The following is a 20,421-nucleotide window of genomic DNA, read 5'->3' on the forward strand; positions in this document are numbered from 1 at the left end:
AGTAGCAGAACTTTGTAGCTTTGGCCACAGGCTCTGGCTTTGGAGTCAAGGACGGAAGAAAGGAGTTATGGAATCTTTCTACTCGAGTAAGGAAAGCCACGGATGCCAGCAAAGTGTCAGGGGTGTTCCAGAATGTGTCCTCCACAATGGAGGCCTAGAGAGGCCATTGTTTGAAGCTGTGGTGGTGATGTCTGGATTGCCTTGGAGGCTCCAAGATGTTGAAGATGCTAGAGTCGTGGTGAACCTGCCAAGGAAAGTTGCCAACAGGACATGGAACCAGCTCAAGAGAACGGAAGTGTGTTGAGGTCAGCAAAGATGAAAGCAATCGAAGATCTGAAGAGCATTTTGATATCAGACATGGAGATGCAGAATTTGGAGTTTGCCCAGCTAGTTTTGGTCTTGCTTTTGTCCAGTATTTCCTTCTCCAGCACCATGTCTGCCTGCACGACACCTGCCATGGTGATAATGGACCACGCCTCTGAAACTGTAAGCCAGCCCCAATTAAATGTTTTCCTTTGTAAAATAACTAACCAACTAAATAATCTTGGGACCAGGAATGTAGCTCAGTTGGCAGAGTGCTTACCTAGCATGCATAAAACCCCAGGTTCAATTTCTAGATCCACACAAATCCTGACATGGTAATGCATGACTATAATCTCAATATTTGGTAGGCAGAAGCAAGAGGATCAAGAGTTCAATGTCATCCTCAGCTCTTAGGGAGTTTGAGACCAGCCTGGGCTGTGTGAGATACTATGTTCAAAAACAAGAACTTAACCTTTTTCTACTAAGGTTGTTTATTATTATTATTATTATTATTATCATTATCATTTTGGTGTTGGAACCCAGGGCCTTACACATGCTAGGCAAATGCTCTCCTACTGAGTGACACCCTCAACACCTCCATAAATATTTATTCTAAATACTCTGAGGTTGGCCATGCTCCCCGAGAAGGGTTTAAAGCAAATAGCTAGCATGCCTATTCTATTTTAAAGCGTTGCAATCCACAAGTCAGGGGTCCCAATTTAGGGACCAGTGTATCCCTTACTCAGTGGGTGGCTTTGGGCACCAGCCTTTCCCTAAAACAGAGGTACTGAAAAGCTGTCTTGAAGAGGTCTTCTTATTCTAGCAACCACAATTCTAAGAACAGTAATAACTATGGAGAAGTTCCCTGAAAGTTTGCTTTTGCAAACAGAAACAGGAATCCTGGGTTCACAGTGGAGCCTCTCAGCTTTTCCTGGGAGTCCTAAGCTCACACATCTAGTAAAGGAAAATCCAACATTTACCAAGTGCCCATTCTGAGCCCCACCTGGCTAGCTACTTCACAGGGGCTGTCCCACCATCACAGAGGAGACTTATAGGAGGCACCGTCATCCAACGACCAGACAACTGAAGTTCAGAAAACAAACAAACAAAAAAAGGAAGCCTGTTATATGTGTCCTTTTTTTTTTTAATGTTTACTTATTATGTATACATAAGTCTGTTCCTGTGTATGCCTGAAGGCCAGAAGAGGGCACCAGACTTTATTACAGATGGTCGTGAGCCACCATGTGGTTGCTGGGAATTGAACTCAGGACCTTTGGAAGAGCAGGTAATGCTCTTAACCACTGAGCCATCTCTCCAGCCCACATGTGTCCTTTTTTAAAAAAGAAAAAGAAATTCCCCAAATTGATCAACAGTTCACTGCAGGTTACCTGGACAGCGACAGTGACTGGAATCAGAGTGTGTGCCTGCTCCCTTGTCCTACAAGTATCAGAATGAAGTGCCCAGAGTCTCACTCCTATGGACTTTGGGTGACTCATAAAGGGCTGAAGCGAAGAACTTCAGTGTGCTGAGTGCTCCTGGCTGCTTATCTGTTTTGCATAAGCCACCCTAAGTAAAGGATTTAGTTCCACCAGGTGGAGGTCAACAGTGAGCCCTGGCCATTTCTCATAGCGCCAACTAATTCTGTTATCTCAGTATCGAGTTCAGTGGAGTCAGGTTGCCTGCTTCTACCTCCCACATTGCAGGACAGAGGAGAACCCCAGAATACTCCATGACTTAAAGAGGTGGGGGTGCAATCTTGCTAAAATCAAACATGTAATGAGTGCTAGAGCTAGGCTTCAAACGCAAGTCTAGCTGCCTATGCGATTCCACATTTTGGTTTCAGTAAATGTGCTGCTTAAATTTACATTTAAGAAATATTTATTGCCAGGCAGTGGTGGTGCATCCTTTTAATCTCAGCACTCAGGAGGCAGAGGCAGGCAAATCTGAGTTAGAGGCCAGCCTGGCCTACAGAGTGAGTTCCAGGATGGATAGGGCTACACAGAGAAACCCTGTCTCAAAAAACAAAGCAAACAAACAAAAACAAAGCAAACAAATTTAATTTTTAAAAAATGTTCGTGTTTCTATGCGGTATATAAATAATAACCTGTGGAGCCCAGAAGGGGCTGTCAGATCTCCTGGAGCTGGAGGTAAAGGCAGCTGAGCCACCTGACGTAGTGCTGGGAACTGAACTTGGATTCTCTTGAAGAGCAACAAGTACTCTCTTTTTTCTTTCTTTCTCTCTCTTTTAAAACAGGGTCTCTCTATGCAGTCCTGGCTGTCTTGGAACTCAGGCTGGCCTCGAACTCATAGAGATCTGCCTGTCTCCGCCTCCCAAGAGCTGGAATCAAAGTCGTGGCCACCACTGCCTGGTGAGAATGGATTTCTAAAAGTTGTCCTGTGACCTCCACATGCACAGCATGCACGCACACACACATACACAAACATATGCACATACATTCAATCATGTATGAGCACAGACAGACACACACAAAGATATATACATACACATAAGCACATAAAGCAAATGAAATTTTTTTAAAAAAATTAAGGAAGCCCATACATGTGTAACTTTAAGAAAAAAATGGGCTGGAGAGAGGGCTCAGAGGTTAACAGCACTGACTGCTCCTCCAGAGGTCCTGAGTTCAATTCCCAGCAAGCACACGGAGATTCACAACCATCTGTAATGAGATCTGGTGTCCTCTTCTGGCCTGCAGGCATATGTGCAGACAGAAAACTATACAAAAAAAGAAAAAAAAATCGGGTGGTGGTGGGTAGCATACGCCTTTAGTCCCAGCACTTGGGAGGCAGAGGCAGGCAGATCTATGTGAGTTTGAGGCCAGCCTGGGTTACAGAGTGAGTTCCAGGACAGACTCCATAACTACTGAGAAACCCTGTCTCAAAAAACCAAAAAAAAAAAAAAAAAAAAAAAAAAAAACCTTTAAGAAAAAAAAATCCCCAAGTGGAAAGTTTTAGGAATTAAATGTTTGAAATAGAATGTTTTTGCCTGGCCACCTAGATTTTTGACCTTTAGAGAAAGCGCACAGTGGAAATATTTTTATTATCCTTAGCTAAGTACGATTCCTATCCAGGGAAAGGGCTTCCTGACCCCGAGTTTCCACATTCCCAGAAACCTCACATCCTTAGTATTTCTTGTACTAGTTCTAGTCCCGTCAGGACACAGCGTCCATTAACAGAAAAGTGAGATATAAATAGAAAAAGCACATTATCTCCAAACTAAATTATTCATTTACTGTTGAGATCAAATAAAGAATAAAGCATCAAGTTCAACAATGCTGCTCATGTTACTGTATTAAAACTTCCAGCCCCAAACTTCAGTGGCTCCAAAAAAGCCTTGTCTCCCTTCACAATCGTTCTCTAGACCGTGCACAGACGGATGGGTGCTGTCTGCTCCTCGAGGGTGGTTCAGATCCCACCCCCCATTGTTGTGCACCTGTTCAATTCCGCAGCTCCTCTACCTGCTGCACTGCAGGATCCTAGACCACTTCCGGAAAGGGCCGGCTGTCCTTGGAACCTCAGGAATCTAAGCCCATTAGGTTCCCTGGTGCACAGAAGGGACTCCCTCCACTAAAGGACACTGCTGTCATTGGAATGTGTTGCTCAGAAGTGTTGTCTGTTGGAAACTTGGTATTTGAGGTAGAGCACCTGACGGTGGTTAGGACGAGATGACGCCATGATAGCAAGCACAGCCCCCGCCCCATGCTGGTTTCAGTGGCTTTAGAATAAGAGGAAGAAAGACCTGAGCTGTCACGATTATTCTAAGAGGCCTCCTCCATGTCAGGATGAAGCAAAGGGAGAAAGAGCCAGCATCTGAGACAAAACCAAAGGCTGGTGCCATGCTCTTGAACTCCCAGTTGCCAGGAACGTGAGCTAATTTAGACCTCTCTTAACAAACTACCTGGTTTGTAAACTCAGTTGTACCAATATAAATGTTCAGAGGTAGGGTTAAGGGGATGTATTTCATCTGGCAGAGTGACTACCTAGCATGCACGAGTTCATGTCCCCATCACCACATAAAACTGGCGATTCCTGGGCTGCAGAAACAGCTCAGCAGCTAAGAGCATTGGGTGCTCTTGCACCGTACCCAAGTTTGTTTCCTAGGTCCCGCATCTTGCAGCTCACAACTGCCAGTAACTGTAGCTCCAGGAACCCAACACCTTCTCGAGCCTCCCTTAGGGACACGCGCACACACACATGCACACGCACACTCACACACACACATGTACTCACACATGCACACTCACATGCGCACATGCACACACATGCACACTCACACATGCACACTTGCACACAAATAGATAATAAAATAAATCTTTAAAAAACAAACAAATTGGCAATCCCAGAAACAGGAACTAGAGAAAGAAAGATCATTAATTCAAGATTATTCTCAGTCACACAGCCAGTTCAAGGCCAGAATGGGATACATGAGATCCTTTCAGGAAAAAAAGAAAAAGAGAAAAGAAAGAAAGAAAGAAAGGAAGGAAGGAAGGAAGGAAGGAAGGAAGGAAGGAAGAAAGAAAGGAAGGAAGAAAGAAAAGAGAAGAAAAGAAAATGTAGGGAGGCAGACAGTTATGCACTTACTATTTATGTTTGTAAAGGGACTATGTGTTTGTGTCAATGAATAACACAGAAAATACAGAGGAACAGAAGGAGGAACAAGCTAGAACAAGTTGCTGCTTTGAGGCCTCTCTGAAGATCCCCGTCCCAACCAAGGCTGGGTCCAGCTTCCTCTGGGTTGAGGCTTGCTCAGGGACCTGGCATCTTCTGGAAATCCTCAGCCCTAACAGTGGCGGAACTGGCACTTCCCTCTATGGTCTGCTCTTCCCAGTGTGAGCAGCACCTCGCCAAGGAAAGGGAACCAACAAGGTAGTCTGGTTCTAGGACAGGAAGCTGCTGACAGAAGTGGGGGAAACAGAGGGCAACCAACTTCCTTCAGCAGAGAAGAAACGGCGGCTTTGAACCGCCACCCACGTTCTCATCTTCTCCGGCTAGCGTCTAGGAAGTAACCTAAGGGGTATGACCCAAAGGAAAGTTACCTCTGAAGCTTTCTCCCTCGCAGCCCAGTGACTGGTCAGAGTCACTGAGCTGAGCCATAGTGGGGCTGGGAAGCACAAGGCAGGGATTTGTACATCACCGGGAAGCTGCCTGATCCACTTGCCTTCCTGACCGTGTTTCCCAGGGATTTGGGAGTGCTTAATTGAGAAAGGCAAGTCTGGGTATCCGACTAGGAAATGTGTAGCCTTTTGGGGCCTCAGCGGTCACATTTGGTGATCATACATGTTTTTTTTTTTTACAGTACTAGAGAACATAGGTACAAATGCCTGTGCAGTAAGTCATAGGAATAATTATTAACCCGTGTTTCTGAAACCCAGATCCCTGAGGCTAACGCTGTGTAAGTCACGCTCTGTCTTTTGTTCAAGGCTGTCAAAGGCTGGAACCCACACCCTCTTCCTGGATCCCTCCACCACATGGGTGGTCCAGAGCCTGGGATTATGTCTGTCAGATACAGGCTTGCCGGGACTTTGAAGTGTACCACGAGGGGGCCCTGTCACATGCTCAACTCACCTTGTCAAACCCTCTGAATCCTCCATGGAGACTGTTGGGCTCCCTGTTGATGGGCAGGTGGTACTCCTTCCCATCCACCGTGAATCTTCCTTTGGCAATTCGGTTGGCTACCCTCCCAACCACTGCTCCAAAGTAGGGCTGCTTCTGCAGGTAACCTGCACAGACAGGGCATAAAACCATCATTATTGCTTTGGTTTGGTTTTTGAGATAGGGTTTCTTTGTATAACAGCCGTAGCTGTCCTGGAACTAGCTCTTGTAGACCAGGCTAGCCTCAAATTTACAGAGATTCCCCCTGCCTCTGCCTCCCAAGTGCTGGGATTAAAGGCATGTGCCACCACCACCTGGTTACACACACAATTTTTTTTAAATTCAAGAATACCACACAATTAGCAAATAGAAGAAGATTTTATACAAATGAATTCAAAGTGATTAAAAAAAAAGGGCTTTTTTTTTTTGACAGGGTTTCTCTGTATAGCCTTGGCTAATCTCAAACTCAGAGTCCTGGATGCTGGAATTAAAGGTATACATCACCACCAACTGCTTATCCTGAATTTTGAGATCTGCCCATCCCTAACATAGCTATCCACCATATTTCTCTTGATGGCTATAAGGCATCCTGATGAGAATAAAATATTATTGACTTTGGGACAAGTACTATAAAAAGCAAAGTTGCATTGCTGCAATTATGACTTTGAACATAAGTATATTGTAGCGTTTCCCACTTCTTTATGTTCCTCTGTTCTTGGTTTACAACAGAAAATATTACAGATTTTTTGCTGACAGGTTTTTAGGTTTTTTGTTTTGTTTTTTAAAACACACGAAGAATACTGGTCTCCTTCCCCAAGGTGCTGTACAACCACCGCCTCTTTTGATCAACGGAGATGGGATTCAATCTTGTAAATTCTTTTTCCACAGCTGTAGGAGACTCTCAGGGTACAGACCCTGAGCTGATTAGGCCAGTTCCAGGTTCCCACGGCTCACCTGGCCCGGCACGAGCTAAACATTAATCATTTTGCAAGCTCACTGTCCTGTTTCCTTCCTTGCTAACTCATGATGCTTCTGAACCCCAAAGATTCTGTTAACAGTCACCGAGCAATTTCTAAGTCCTGGACACTTGCTGGGTGCTCTGTGTTTCACTCACGTCATCCTTAGAACTTTTCGCAAGTGGAGATACTCTTACTAACCCCATTTTACAGAGAACTTAAAGGATTTGCCCCCAAACACCTCTGAGCACTAAAACTCAGACTTGATCTTGAAAGTCTGATTCCAGAGTTTGTGTTTCTATTTCTCTCTTTTTCAGGCAGGATCATGTTATACAGCCTAATTGGGCCTTGTGAGTCTTCTTTTCTACCTCCCAATTGCTGGGATTATTGTATGGGTCACCACAGCCCCCCCACTCTGAATCCATACGTTTAAGCATAACACCGCCGACCAGTTCTCCCTCAGTATCCCAGCAGAGGCTGTTCCACTCAGGGCACACCCTCGTAGGACATCAGAATCCACAGATTCACATCCTCATCGAGAACAGTGAGGCATTTACATATAATCTATGCATATTCTCCCGAATACTTTTTTTGGGGGTGCTGGGAATTGAACCTGGGTCCTCTGGAAGAACAGCCAGTGCTCCTAACCGCTGAGCCATCTGTCCAGCTCCTCTCCCACATATTTTAACTCACAAATTACATATACTACTTAAACTTGTAACTATTAAAAGAATAATTGCTAGGCATCAACTAGAAAAGTCTAAACACCTTTAGTACAAATGCAATCTCCCTCAAATAGTCTTTCTTTTCTTGCTTTATTATTATTATTTTATATGTGTGTGTGTGTGTGTGTGTGTGTCCAAAGAAGTCAAAATAGGGCCTTACAACTGCCTGGAGCTAGTCACAGGCAATTGTGAGCCATCCAATGTTGCTTTGGAAATTGAACTTGTGTTCTTTGAAGAAAAACAAATGTTCCCAGCTGCTGAGCCATCTCTCAATCCTGTCCTTCCTTCCTTCCTTCCTTCCTTCCTTCCTTCCTTCCTTCCTTCCTTCCTTCCTTCTTCTCTCCCTCCCTTCCTTGGCAGGGCCTTACTCTGTACATGGTACATGCCCTGCACTAGGCTCCCTAGTGCTGGCATTATAGAGATGGGGCACTGGGGCTATCTCTCCCAAATGTTTCTAAATACACAGTTGGTGGAATCACCAAGTACTGATGGAAGTCTATATTTGGAAGACACAGGTCATTCCGGTTGAGTGGCCTTACCACCTCCCTACAGGGGCCCTCTCTCTGCCTGCTCCATTCTGTCTCCCACCTGCCTCCATTTCAGAAGCTGTGGCTTTAAAACCCCTTAAAGCAGTTAACCAAGAGTCCCAAAGACCCAAACAACCTCTTTTTGACTTTGCTTCACGTATATTTTGGCCGGAAAGGGAGTGATTCTCTTTGTACTCACCATAAAGGGTCATGGCTGACCCCCATAATAAAAGAAGGGTGAATTAACAAGAGACAAACACACCAAATGCATTTGGTCATACTCTGTGACACAGGAGACTTCAGATCTAAGATTCAAAGACCTAAAGTGAGCTATCCACTTTTGTGCTTAGGTCTCATAAAAGGTGGACATCTATGTAAAAATACAACATGATAAAAATGGATATAATACAATAGTGAGGGACTGGAGAAGAAACCCAGCAGGGCCTGTCTGTTAGATTCTGGCTGGCCTCTTTGGGCAGAAGTCCCTTATCTTAGGTTTGAATAAGACCCTTTCTCACTTAGGGGTCTTATGACCTATAGTCAGTCAAGGAAGGTCAGCCAACTTAGAAAGATGGGAGGAAGAATTACTTTTTTATGTTCTGTGGCTGGCTTTGGGGAAGAGGTTTCTGGTTCCTGACAAAGAAGTCTGGTCTGAGGCAAGTTTTGGTGGAGGATGACCAAAGGAACAACAGGAGGAGAGGAACCGGCCAGAAGCTGTGTGTAAAGGCTTCATTTTGGGCTATCATTTTCTGAATCCCAGTTAGGCTAAAAAAAAGAAAAAAAATAAAGAAAAATAATTTTTGACCTATCTCAAAAGAAGAAAAAGGAGGAGAGAAAGAAGAAGAAAGAAGGAAGAGGCTGGGCAGTGGTGGCACATGCCTTTAATCCTAGTACTTGGGAGGTAGAGGCCTGGTCTACAAGAGCTAGTTCCAGGACAGGCTCCAAAGCTATAGAGAAACCCTGTCTTGAAAAACCAAAAAATCAAAAAAAGGAGGAGGAGGAGAAGGGGGCTGGAGAGATGGCTCAGAGGTTAAGAGCACTGGCTTCTTTTCCAGGGGTCCGGAGTTCATTTCCCAGCAACCACATGATGGCTCACAACCATCTGTAATGAGATCCGGTGCACTCTTTGGGCTTGTAGGCATACACGGAGGTGGAATATTGTATATATAATAAATAAATCTTTCAAAAAAAAAAAGAAAATAAAACAAAAGAAAGAGATGCTCAGAAAGGAAGAAACATCAAGAGCACTAGTGTGGCCTGACAAGATGGCTCAGTGGATCAAGAGGCCTGCTACCAGGCCTAACCACCCGAGCCTAATCCCCAGGTCCCACACTTACCAGCTCCTTAGTTTGGATGAATCTTTAGTTTCTAAGGACTAAACCATAAGGACCAAGAAAATATTCTTCCTGGTTGTCTCTGGGAAACCTTTTATAGAACAAACACATCAAGTGCCATGAAGCCTTCCCATCAAATCAGGACTGTGAAAAATGACAAGCTCAGATCCTGAAGAGGGCGTGACTGAAACGGTTTTGAATTGCAGAAAACATTATTTATTGTCAAAAGGTCAAAGTTCTGCAGTATAGCTAAGAATGCTTAGGGAATCTGATGCGGGAGAATTGTCTGTATTCTGTCAATCATATTTTAATAAAACGCTGATTGGCCAGGCAGGCAGTATAGGCAGAAAAACCAGACAGGAAGTAGAGGTGATGTAATGAGGACAGGAGAATTCTGGGAAGTAGGAAGGTTCCTCTGCCACTCCTGCGCAGACCACCGAAGAGGCAGCATGTAACTTGCCCAGCTGAGAAAGGTACTGAATCATGTGGCTGATAGAGATAAGGATAATGGGGTAACATAAGTTATGAGCTAATAAGTAGCCTGACCTAATGGGCCAATCAGTTTATAATCTTATGGAGTCCTGTGTGTGATTTTCTTTGGGCTTGCCGGCTGTGGGGTACTGGGTGGGACAGATACCCCAACAAGCCGGCCTTCATGTTACAGGAACCCAACTGCCAAGTTGCAAGTTTGTCCTGGTTCTGGAGTCAGAATAAATTACTAAATTCTTAATGGTGTGGTGTGGGACACCCTTCTGTATGCTGTGAATATGTTTTATTATATTGGTTAACAAAGAAACTGCTTTGGCCTATGACAGGGCAGATTACAGCCAAATGGAAAAGCCAAACTGAATACAGTGAGAAAGAAGGTGGAGTCGAGGGAGATGCAAGCAGCCACTGGAGAAGCAAGATGTAAGGTAAAAAGCCACAAGCCTCATGGTAAAATATAAACTAATAGAAATGGGTTAATTTAAGTTGTAAGAGCTAGTTCATAATAAGCCTGAGCTAATGGGCCAAACAGTATATTATTATTAAGCCTCTGAGTGGTTGTTTAAAAGTGGGACCAGATGGGACAAGAAACCTCCAGTTATGATGAGAAACCTCCAGTTATAATGGTGGAACACAGCCTCTCTACTCCCATGCTACCGGATCAGACAGTCTGTGACTTTGCCAGTCAGAAGGAAAATTACTCCCTACTTCCCCCTGGAAGCTCCTCCAACTGAACTCCTGTCTTTAGGCTGTAAGAAAACAACTTGAAGGGGCTGGAGAGATGGCTCAGCGGTTAAGAGCATTGCCTGCTCTTCCAAAAGTCCTGAGTTCAATTCCCAGCAACCACATGGTGGCTCACAACCATCTGTAATGAGATCTGGTGCCCTCTTCTGGCCTTCAGGCATACACACAGAAAGAATATTGTATACATAATAAATAAATAAATATTTAAAAAAAAAAGAAAACAACTTGAATTGACAGTCACTTTAATTATGCCACATACTGCCAGGTGGTGGTGGCGGCGGCAGCAGCAGCAGCAGCAGCAGCAGCAGCAGCAGCAGCAGCAGCAGCAGCCTTTAATCCCAGCACTCAGGAGACAGAGTGAGGCGGATCTGTGAGTTCAAGGTCAGCCTGGTCTACAAGGGAGTTCCAGGACAGCTAGCACTGTTACCTAAAGAAACCCTGTCTCGAAACAGAAATTTAAAAAAAAAAAAGGTGACAGATATCTCCACGACATATTATCAGGATAACGAAAATTAAATAAATAAAAAGTCTAGCAGAGTGAAAGAAGCTACTTAGGGACAAAAGAAGGACAAGAGATGACAGTGATTAACAGTTTTCTAGTGAGAGACTTTGCTCACATGGTCGGTCATGGGCAGATACATACACTACAGGTCTGGAGATGTTAAACAACTTGTCAAAGATCACACAGATCTAACAAAGCATTGATTTAAATCAGGAGTTCTCAGTGTTCCAACAAGGGCAGCCTTAGGCATTTGCAGTATCCGTCTTTAACCAGGACACTTTTGTCTCGACTCCCTATTCAAAACCCAGGTTTCTGCTGTTTCCGTCTTGAAACAGGGTCTCAGGTGCCCCAAATTAACCTTGATGACGATGACCTGGCAAACATCGCCACACCTTGTTTTTATGCAGCAGCAGGGATGGGATTCAATGGTTTTGTTACATTTGAGTCAGGGTTTCTCTGTGTAACCTTGGCTTTCCTGGAACTAGCTCTCTGTAGACCAGGTTTGCCTCAAAATCAGTTATTTGCCTGCTTCTGTCTCCCAAGTGCTGGGATTAAAGTCGTGTGCCACCATGGAATTCAAGTCTTTAAAGCTACACGCATGTTGGGCAAGCATTTTAGCAACTGGGCTACATTCCTAGCCCTTGGACCCTGGCACTGTTTGTTTATTGCCGGTCGTGTGCTCTACCATTGAACTACATCCCCAGTGTCAAGGGTATTTTTTTCATTCTTTCCATAGTGGCTCTCACAGCAGTAATAGTTGGTTATTTGGTAGTAACTGGGGTGGGGGGTAATGAAAGGGAAGGAGTCTCATTGATTGCATGTATGGTAGGATGTTTATACCTGTGGCTTATAAGCAAATATTCTTATCACAGGCTTTGAAAGAAGTCATAATGACTACTGGTGGGTCCCACAAGATGATAAGAAAGGGGAGCAAAAACCCATAGGAGACATTACTGATTTTATTTTTCAGGCTATAGCTAAAAGATCATATATAATTTCCCTCTTTAGAATTCTACAGAAGAAATATCTCATTTTCCCAGAGAAAAATTGAGCCATCCTGACCTTTGGTCATAGCTGCCAGCCAAGTAGTTTATGTAACAATCTATCTGGGAGACAGGCTGTTACAAAAGGGACACGGTTCACAGAATTATCAATGTTTGGCCTTCCTCATAGCTCAAAACAGTTCTGAGACAAGGCAAATTCTTTCACTTCAGAGTACTTGTTCAGCTTGTTTATGTAAATTTATATACTCAAACTTAAAAAATTAAACTACAATTATTCATTTACTTATTTGTGTGTGTGTGTGTGTGTTTTCAGGGACTGCACACGCACATGTGAAGGTCAGAGGTCAACTTGCAGGAGTCAGTTCTATCACGTGGGTCCTGGAAATCAATTTCAGACTGCCAGGCTTGGCAGCAAGCACCCAATGAGCCACTTTGATGGTTCCATTATCAGGGTCTTACTAAATAGCATTGGCTATCCTAGAATTTGCTATGAAGATCAGATGCCACCAAACCCACTCTAAATGTTCTTTGTTTTGTTTTGTTTTGACACATGGTTTCTCTGTGTAACAGCCATAGTTGTCCTGGGTCTTGCTTTGTAGACCAGGCTGGCCTCAAACTCAGAGACTCACCTGACTCTGCCTCTTGAGGCATTTTATACTTTCACAATTGAGATAATGTACTTCCTATTGTGACATGAGCTAATGCCTATCTTCAACAACACAAAAAAGATTCTATGAAAACCTGAAAAAACAGGACTTTACAAGGGGAACTAGGATTCCTTTGCCATAATCTTGAAGACGGCTAACATCTCAGAAAGCATTACTTAATAATCTACAAGTGTTTTCCTATTTCTCTTTTGAAAATAGCTTTTCTTTCCTTTTAAAATAATTCAGTATTTTATAGCATAGGAATGAAAATGCCCATCTTGACAGATAGAGACAGCAGTTCTCAGTCTTCCTAACCCTCTACTGCAGTTCCTCATGTTGTGATGGCCCCAAGCATAAAATTATCTCATTGCTACTTCATAACTGTAATTTTGCTACTGTTATAAATCCTAATGCAAACATCTGAAAATTGACCCAAAGTGGTGGTGAGCCGCGTGCTGAGAATCACCACATGCTGAGAATCACCGCTTTAGGGCTTTCTCAAGCACAGCAGAGCCCAACAAGAGACCTGCTGGGTAACTCTAACGCCTTCTGTCTAGAGCTTTTCTGAATAGGTGAGAATAATCCTTTCCCTGAGCCTCTGATAGGCACCCCAAACTAAGATGAATAGCCTCACGGCTGGTACTTCCACACCTGTAAAGAGACTGGTGCAGCCTGGGTGGGACGTCATCTCGGCTCACATTTCATATGGATTCCCAAAAAAATCTTGTGATCTTATTTCAGGTCCAAGGACTCTCACCTCGGAACTAAGGAGCGAGGGTGGTTGTGTGTCTCTATGGGGTGGTGGGTGCCCCACTGCATGGTGATGTGGCAGAGGCAGATATAAGAGCAGGTACCACCCACCACCTCTAATGCTCAGACTGGCTCTGAAATTCTACATATCAGATTCGCCCTTCACTCTACTGTAATCTCTGTGATTTTATTTCAGCTCAGAAAAAGGCTGTGCTACCAGAGAGGAGTGAGTGACTCAGCAAAAGGGCTCTAAAGCCTCCTCCCATCACACGCCGGACCTCGGGCCTTCCTACTTTGAAGATGTCTGAACACAGAATGAGGAACCAACCGGAGCCCACCTTCTCCAAGTCTCCGCACCTTCCCACCAGTCTGTCCCTTGCAACAGCCTCAACTAAATTATCAAGGAAATTCTGCTGCGGGAAACGACCAAACAAAAACCTGTTGTGGAGGTTCCAGGGCAATAAAGGCCTAAAGACAGCCAGAGGTGAGCCAGCAGGAGCCTCAGCAATACTCTGACAAGGCATTTTAGCAGAAAGATGGGGAACACATCTATTTTTGCTTAAGGGGCAAATAAAAAATAAATAAATAAAACAGGGTTTTCCTGTTGACCCCAAACCAAGAGCCAAATTAAACATCTGAAGAACTAAGTGGGTAGAAAGACGTGCCGAAAGGAAAACCTCAGACCTCCTCTTGTGGTACAAACTCCGTCTACACCCACCACCTAGCAGAGTAGATTCATTCTCTTTGCATTTGCCAACTTTACTTTGTTTTCTGTCTGGTTATGTGCAAGGCTAAGGCAGGGCAAGATGTACACTTGCCCGCTGCAATCAACCTGCCATCCAGGGACTTCACTTCGTAATCATTGGGCTAAAATCTGCTCCCAGTTAAACTGCAAGTTGAGGGTGACCTTTGTCTATCTTGTTGGGTGCGTCCATTGCATTAACAGTTTTAACTGCATGAGTTAAATTAAAACTCGTGCATGGATTAAACTAAAACTACTGGCTCTTGCCTGTGATCCCAACACTTGAGAAATGGAAGCAGGATGATCGGGAGCTCCAGGCTAGCCTTGGCTACATAGTGAGTTAGGGGCCAGCTAGGGCAGCATGAGACCCTGTCCAAAACAGAAAAAGACATGATTCGAATTGCCCAACAGATCTGAATGATAATGCCCATGTCTTCGGAGGCCTTCGACTAGCGGCTTTACCCCTTCCATTAAGAATATGTTCCTGAGCAAATGGAGGTACTGTGACCCACACTGATCACAGTAGCCAAGCGCTCGGGTTAGTGTACACCAGGCCTGTTATTTTGAGGCATTTCTGCCCAAGCAGGTCTCAAGGAAAATCTGATGGGGGTGTGTGTAGTAGTAACAGACGCTCGGATTTTGCTTCCTCAAAAAAACACAAGGAAGTTAAAGGCTGCACACACCCTGTGGCCCACAGTTCGAAGATATCTTTCAGGAGTTTGGTCTCCTTCAGCTGACTTCCTCGTGAACCATGACTAGTCCGACTGTCTGGGGGAGGTCAAATCCTACAGTTATTTGCATCCGATCCGGTTTTTTCCAACCACACAATCCCGTTAGCCGTTACCATTAGTCCATTCACGCGCTTCCAAGTTAGATTGCCCCAATCTTGGGGACTTCAAGTCCCGGACCCGGGGTACACAGGATTAGGAGTGTGTGCGGGCCTGGGGCCGTTTGGCAGCCCCGAGCAAGACGCGACCCACCTTCCAACTCGGCAAAGCCGAGCACCACGTCTGAGGCTTTCCCCTGCCTGTCTTTGACATGCAGAGCTGTGATCGTGCAGCCCCAGGAGATGATGTCCACACTCAGCTGGTCTGACCGAAGCTGGAACTTCTCCACTGTCCCTCCCCCCGAGGGCAGCTCTCCAAACACCGCTCTGGTCACCGAAACCATGGGGAAAGTTCGGGCGCGCAGCTACTCCGTGCTGTTCAAACTCTAGCCTTGAACGCGTTTGGGATGATAAAACTTCCCAGGAGGAGGGGAGGGATCCAGTTTAACTCCTCCCCTTTATTGCCTGGATTTTAGCCGAGCACCCCTCGGGGGTGGGAGGGGAAATGCCTGAAGCCTTTAAAAAACTTTCCTTTGCCTGAGGTACCTGTGAGGTAAACTTTCCAGTCACGCTTGCAGGTCTTTTCCTTCGCTAATCCTAGCTGCAGTGCATGTCGGGAAAGGTAGTCTTTAAGAAATTTGCAATTGCATCTTGGGGTATGTAGTTTACACCAAAGCAACTATTTATTTTGCGCAGGCGCGCGGTCAAAAGACTGTCTCAGGTCTCTTCTTTCCCTAGAAGGCTCCGACGAATCACCTCAGGTGGGCAGGCTCAGAGGCCGCTCCTTTACTCACTAAGCCATACTGCCCACCCGCACGTAGTCTTTCTAAACCCCAATATCCCTGTTCCTCTGCACACCTTCATAAGATGCTCTGAGCTGAGCTGGTTGACTGTTAATGTTGGTTATTAATATTGGGACAATAAGACAGATCCCGAGGGAATTCTGGTAACTTTGTTCGGGGTGCACGAAGTAGCGTGGTGCAGTGGTGATTTAGAGGTGGAGAAAGTCGTTGCAGGCTCCTCTGCTGGCTGATAATCTGTCTTGGGTTTCCTTTTCTTTTTTCTTTCCTTTTTTTTTTTTTTTTGTTTTGTTTTGCTTTGCTTTGTTTTTCTTTGTCTCAAAGGATTAAGCGCTCATGGGATTGGGTCACCTGGTTTTCAGTCTCCAATTTAGGCAGGGCCCTCCTTATACGTGTAAACCGATAGTCTCAGATTGTGTAGACATATACTCCCCTTTTGCTCCCAGTGTTTAAAGCTCCTTCAAGAAGGGATTAATGGTGCTTGTTTCAGAAGAACATGTATTTTTAAAAAAGGAATTAAGGGAGCACGTATTTATTGAAGTTCAGCTACCAGGTAAATGCAGGGTACTGGGTTTTTTGTTGTTGTTGTTTTTTTTCTTTGCAAGTAAGAAGACATACTTCGGTGTGTATAGTTTGAAGACTCTGAGGTCCTTAAATTATTATCTTGCTTTAGTGTGCCTCATAAGTACTTGCTTGCAATTTCTGACTCTGGGAACCTAAGATAATAATCACAAATCTTCAATTTTTAGATTTATTTATGTGTTGAGTGTTTTGCCTGCATGTATGTATGTGCAACTCATTTGTGCTGGGTGCCCAGAGAGGTCAGAAGTGGGCGCTGAATGCCCTGGAATTGGAGTTCTAAATGGTTTTGAGCCGCCATGTAGATACTGGGAACTGGACCCCGATGCTCTGCAAAAGTGAGAAATGCTCTTCTTTGCTGAGCCATCTCCTTAGTCTCCTAAAAAATTTAATTTTAATGTTTGTATTACGTGTAGACGTGTGTCTGAGTGTGGGTTTATGCCCGTGCATGAAGTGTCCAGGGAGGCCAGAAGAGGGCATCTCATCCCTTGGCACTGCCGTTGTAGTGCTTGACAAGAGTGCTGGAGATCAGACTCTGCAAGAGCGTTAGTGGTTAGCTCTTAGTTACTGAGCCATCTCTCCAGCCCTGGAATCTTCACTTTTCCTCGTCTCTTAGGCCGTTCTGACGTCAATTATCTGGGACTAGATTTAAAGACACACTGTTTAAACTTTCAGTGACTAACTCACTTTTCCCAAATTAGGCTTTGATAGCCTAGCATGCTATTAGGAGCCTCAACAGAACCATGAGATACAATACAGACACCTCTGTCTTTCAGTGATGAATCTGCTTCTCTAGAAGGTGGCTGGTTCCCCAAGGAAGAGAGGTCTGGCAGCCTAGAACTCACTCCATCTGACTTAGATTAGCCCATAATTCTTGTCTGTGTTAGCCATATGAGGTGTCTGGATGACAACTGCAGACTGAGTCTTTCCTCTTCCCAGAATTCTCCTGTTCTTCTCGCCCCACCTCCACTTCCTGCCTGGCTACTGGCCAATCAGCGTTTTATTAAACCAATATAAGCCCATTGTCCCACAGTGCATCCATATTCCTGGTCTTTACTTAGCCTTGGTGAGTGCAAACGCGCATCTGTGATTAGGAAATTAGGTGAACCGAGCTCATGTTTCTGTAATCAAATGCTAATAAACATTATAACTGTCTCACTCATTTCTGTCTGTGGAATTTGAAAGAGTAGTTAGCATTCTTACTACAAAGCCTGCATTCTCTATCAAGAAATTAGGGGAATTCTGTCAGCAAAAGAAGAAGAGCCTGCAGCAGGCTTCGGTGAAGTACGACATATAATAACAAAAAGATCCAAACAAGTAAAATTATAGACTGTGGCACACTCACACAATAACCCACAGGCATTCTGTAGGCTGCTTCATCAGAAACCCTTACAGAATCTGCAAGTCTCGTCAGCCCACTTAACATGTGTGTCTGACTCATACAGAAGCTCTTTCAGCAATGCCGTGTTAGCAAAGATGCCTGAGAACCTCTTCTGTGAGCAGGAAGACGACAGTTTTCATTTCTCAACCTCCAGTTCTCAATGTTCTCCCAAGCTCATGCTTCCACAGAACAAAAGGAAATGCACCTTGGGTGGCTAGCACCAAACGTCGATGTTCTGGTGAAAACTTCACCCCAGCCCCTGGCATCCACATACCCAAAGAGTCTGGAATGTTCGGGGGAAGCGCCATCCCAAGCCCCCTCCTCCATCTCTCTCCAAAGCCTGCCGCATCTCAGAAAGCCTGCCAACTGATGACCCCTCCCCAGAGATCCTCAAGACCACTCCCACAGGGTACTAAACTGCCCCCCAGAAAACAGACACGTGGCTTTTCAGTCTTTCTTTCCCATCTCCTCTCTGGGAGCCTGGAAAATCATCCGCGATTTATTAATTAAATTAAATTTAAACCTGGACTCTTTCTAATTCGATTTGATTTGGTCTGATTGGATTGCTGCGTCGGCGGAGAGGCTTATGGGGTGCAGAAACTTTTCAGTCACCAGGGAAGTTCTTATTGCTTGGCTTGGTATGAAACATTGCATTTCCCTAAGATGTGAAGGGTAGATGTCTTCATTTCCTTTTCCTGTGGCTTTGAAGTGTTTAGTGTATTAAACCGGACTACCTTATGTGAGCTACAAACCTTGCTTTCATTATTCAAATACCCAGTTTTCTTAATCTTGCAGTACTACCCTACATTCGAAGTCTAAGTCTACAGCAATGTGCACTGTCCATAGGGAGGTCAGCATCAAAGCAGTAATGGAGAACGAACCATTATTAAATTCTACGAGGCATTTGCTTTTACTTTTCAGAGAAAGGCTGGGGGTTAAGTTACATGGTAGAGGAGTAGAGATTGTGACAACATTTTTGTAAGAAGAATTACTTATCTTCTCCTTCAACCAGAGCCAGAGGTGCCAGACTAGACAGTTGAAGAAGGCTTGTTTCTCAGTGGTGCATAGTCCTCAAACCCGGACCCAAGGCCTGAGGAGATGTGAGGCCATAGACCCTGTGCTCCACACACCACACGGAAACTACAGGCTGTGAGCTGCTCCCGGGACTCAGCTCCAGGATTCATAAAGATGACCCCGAAACCTTAAGCTATTGGCAGGCTGCAATAGGAAACTCTTGGCCTATTTGGAAAGGCCTGGAGGAGGCTCTTTCCCATCAGGTTCGCCTGGCTCTGCATCCTGTCCTTTCTCATCGTCTGACCTCCTGTGCTGTTTAACGTCAGTACTCTCCCCGGCACTCGGGCGTCACTATCCGAGATTACTCCTTCCTTTCCAAGAAAAAAAAAAATGGTTTTTGTAGTTGTTCCACTCAATTACTGATTTTAAGACTCAATTTTTTAAAACTAGTTTTGAGTATTATATTTATGTTCTTTCCACCCCTCCAGGAGACTGGAAGGAGGAATTTCCAAGTGTCAGCACAACTTCGAAAAGAAATGTTCTTTGACTGAAGCTACCTGAGGTACTGTCTTAAATTTTATCTAAAGTCCCTAGGGTGCTTCCCGCTAGTCAGTAGAGTTTAGCAGAATAGCCTACTGACTGCAGAGACCAGGTTCTCACCAGACATTACACCTATGGATATCTTGATCTTGGACTCTCTAGTCTCTAAAACTGTCAAAACTAAGTGCTACCATTTTTTAAAAAAGTTTTTTGAGACCCAGGCATGGTAGCATATACCTTTAATCCCAGCACTCAGGAGGCAGAGTCAGGTGGATCTTCAAGTCTAGCCAGATGAAGCCAGCCCAGTCTACAAGGTGAGCACACAAAAACCCTGACTTAAAAACAAAATGAAAAAAAAAATTAAAACAAGGCGTCTTTATATCCCCCGGCTATCATGAACCTCACTCTGTAGACCAGGCTAGCCTTGAATTCAGAGATCCAACTGTCTCCGCCTGCTGTGCACTGGGATTAAGGGCGTGCATCATCACTCCTGGGTATAGTTTTTGTTGTTGTGGTTTCATTGTAGTGTCACTAATAACAAAAACGGGTGGCACTGGGATGAAATTGTGAATCTCTTTAGGACAGAGAGGGAAGGAAAGACGGGGAAAGCTAGAGCTAAGCAGCAAACACTGGGACAGCCACGCATCTGGGCATCAGGCTCAGGATTAGAATAGGAAGTTTTCCGCAGGACCTTTGTCTGGGTTCCTGAGTGGCGACTCTAGGGTCCTAGGAAAAGCTTGATTGTCAGTAGACAGCCAAGCATAGCTAGTGTAAAAGGCCTAGCTAAGTAAGTAGGAGGACTCTGATAGACCTAACATCTCCATAAACTCAAAGGTCAACCAGCAGGTCAAAGTTCAGTGATAGGCAGGATATTCTGTCTCTTAGATGACTGATACCATCGGGTAGGGCTGAACCTAATTCCAGTGCTCCTGATCTGCTGAATGCCCACAG

General features: G+C 44.7%; 1 protein-coding gene and 1 long non-coding RNA gene across 2 annotated transcripts in view; one reads left to right on the forward strand and one right to left on the reverse strand.

Annotated features, from left to right (window-relative positions):
• Positions 1 to 15,722, reverse strand: part of Galm (galactose mutarotase) — a 61,255-nt gene extending 45,533 nt beyond the window's left edge. The window contains exons 1-2 of the mRNA XM_048416068.3: positions 15,311 to 15,722; positions 5,887 to 6,041 (exon numbers count right to left, since the gene is read on the reverse strand). Coding sequence (XP_048272025.2) covers positions 5,887 to 6,041; positions 15,311 to 15,500 — 345 coding nt within the window. The 5' untranslated portion in view covers positions 15,501 to 15,722. The remainder of the gene's footprint in view (positions 1 to 5,886; positions 6,042 to 15,310) is intronic.
• On the forward strand, positions 9,842 to 14,203 carry LOC146894334 (uncharacterized). Its single transcript, XR_015738158.1, has 3 exons — positions 9,842 to 9,928; positions 10,271 to 10,369; positions 13,785 to 14,203. It is a non-coding gene; the product is annotated as an uncharacterized LOC146894334 (long non-coding RNA).
• Positions 15,723 to 20,421: the final 4,699 nt, after the last annotated feature.

Source organism: Myodes glareolus, chromosome 6, assembly GCF_982192425.1.
Source record: "Myodes glareolus chromosome 6, mMyoGla1.1, whole genome shotgun sequence".
NCBI classification, from domain to species: Eukaryota; Metazoa; Chordata; class Mammalia; order Rodentia; family Cricetidae; genus Myodes; species Myodes glareolus.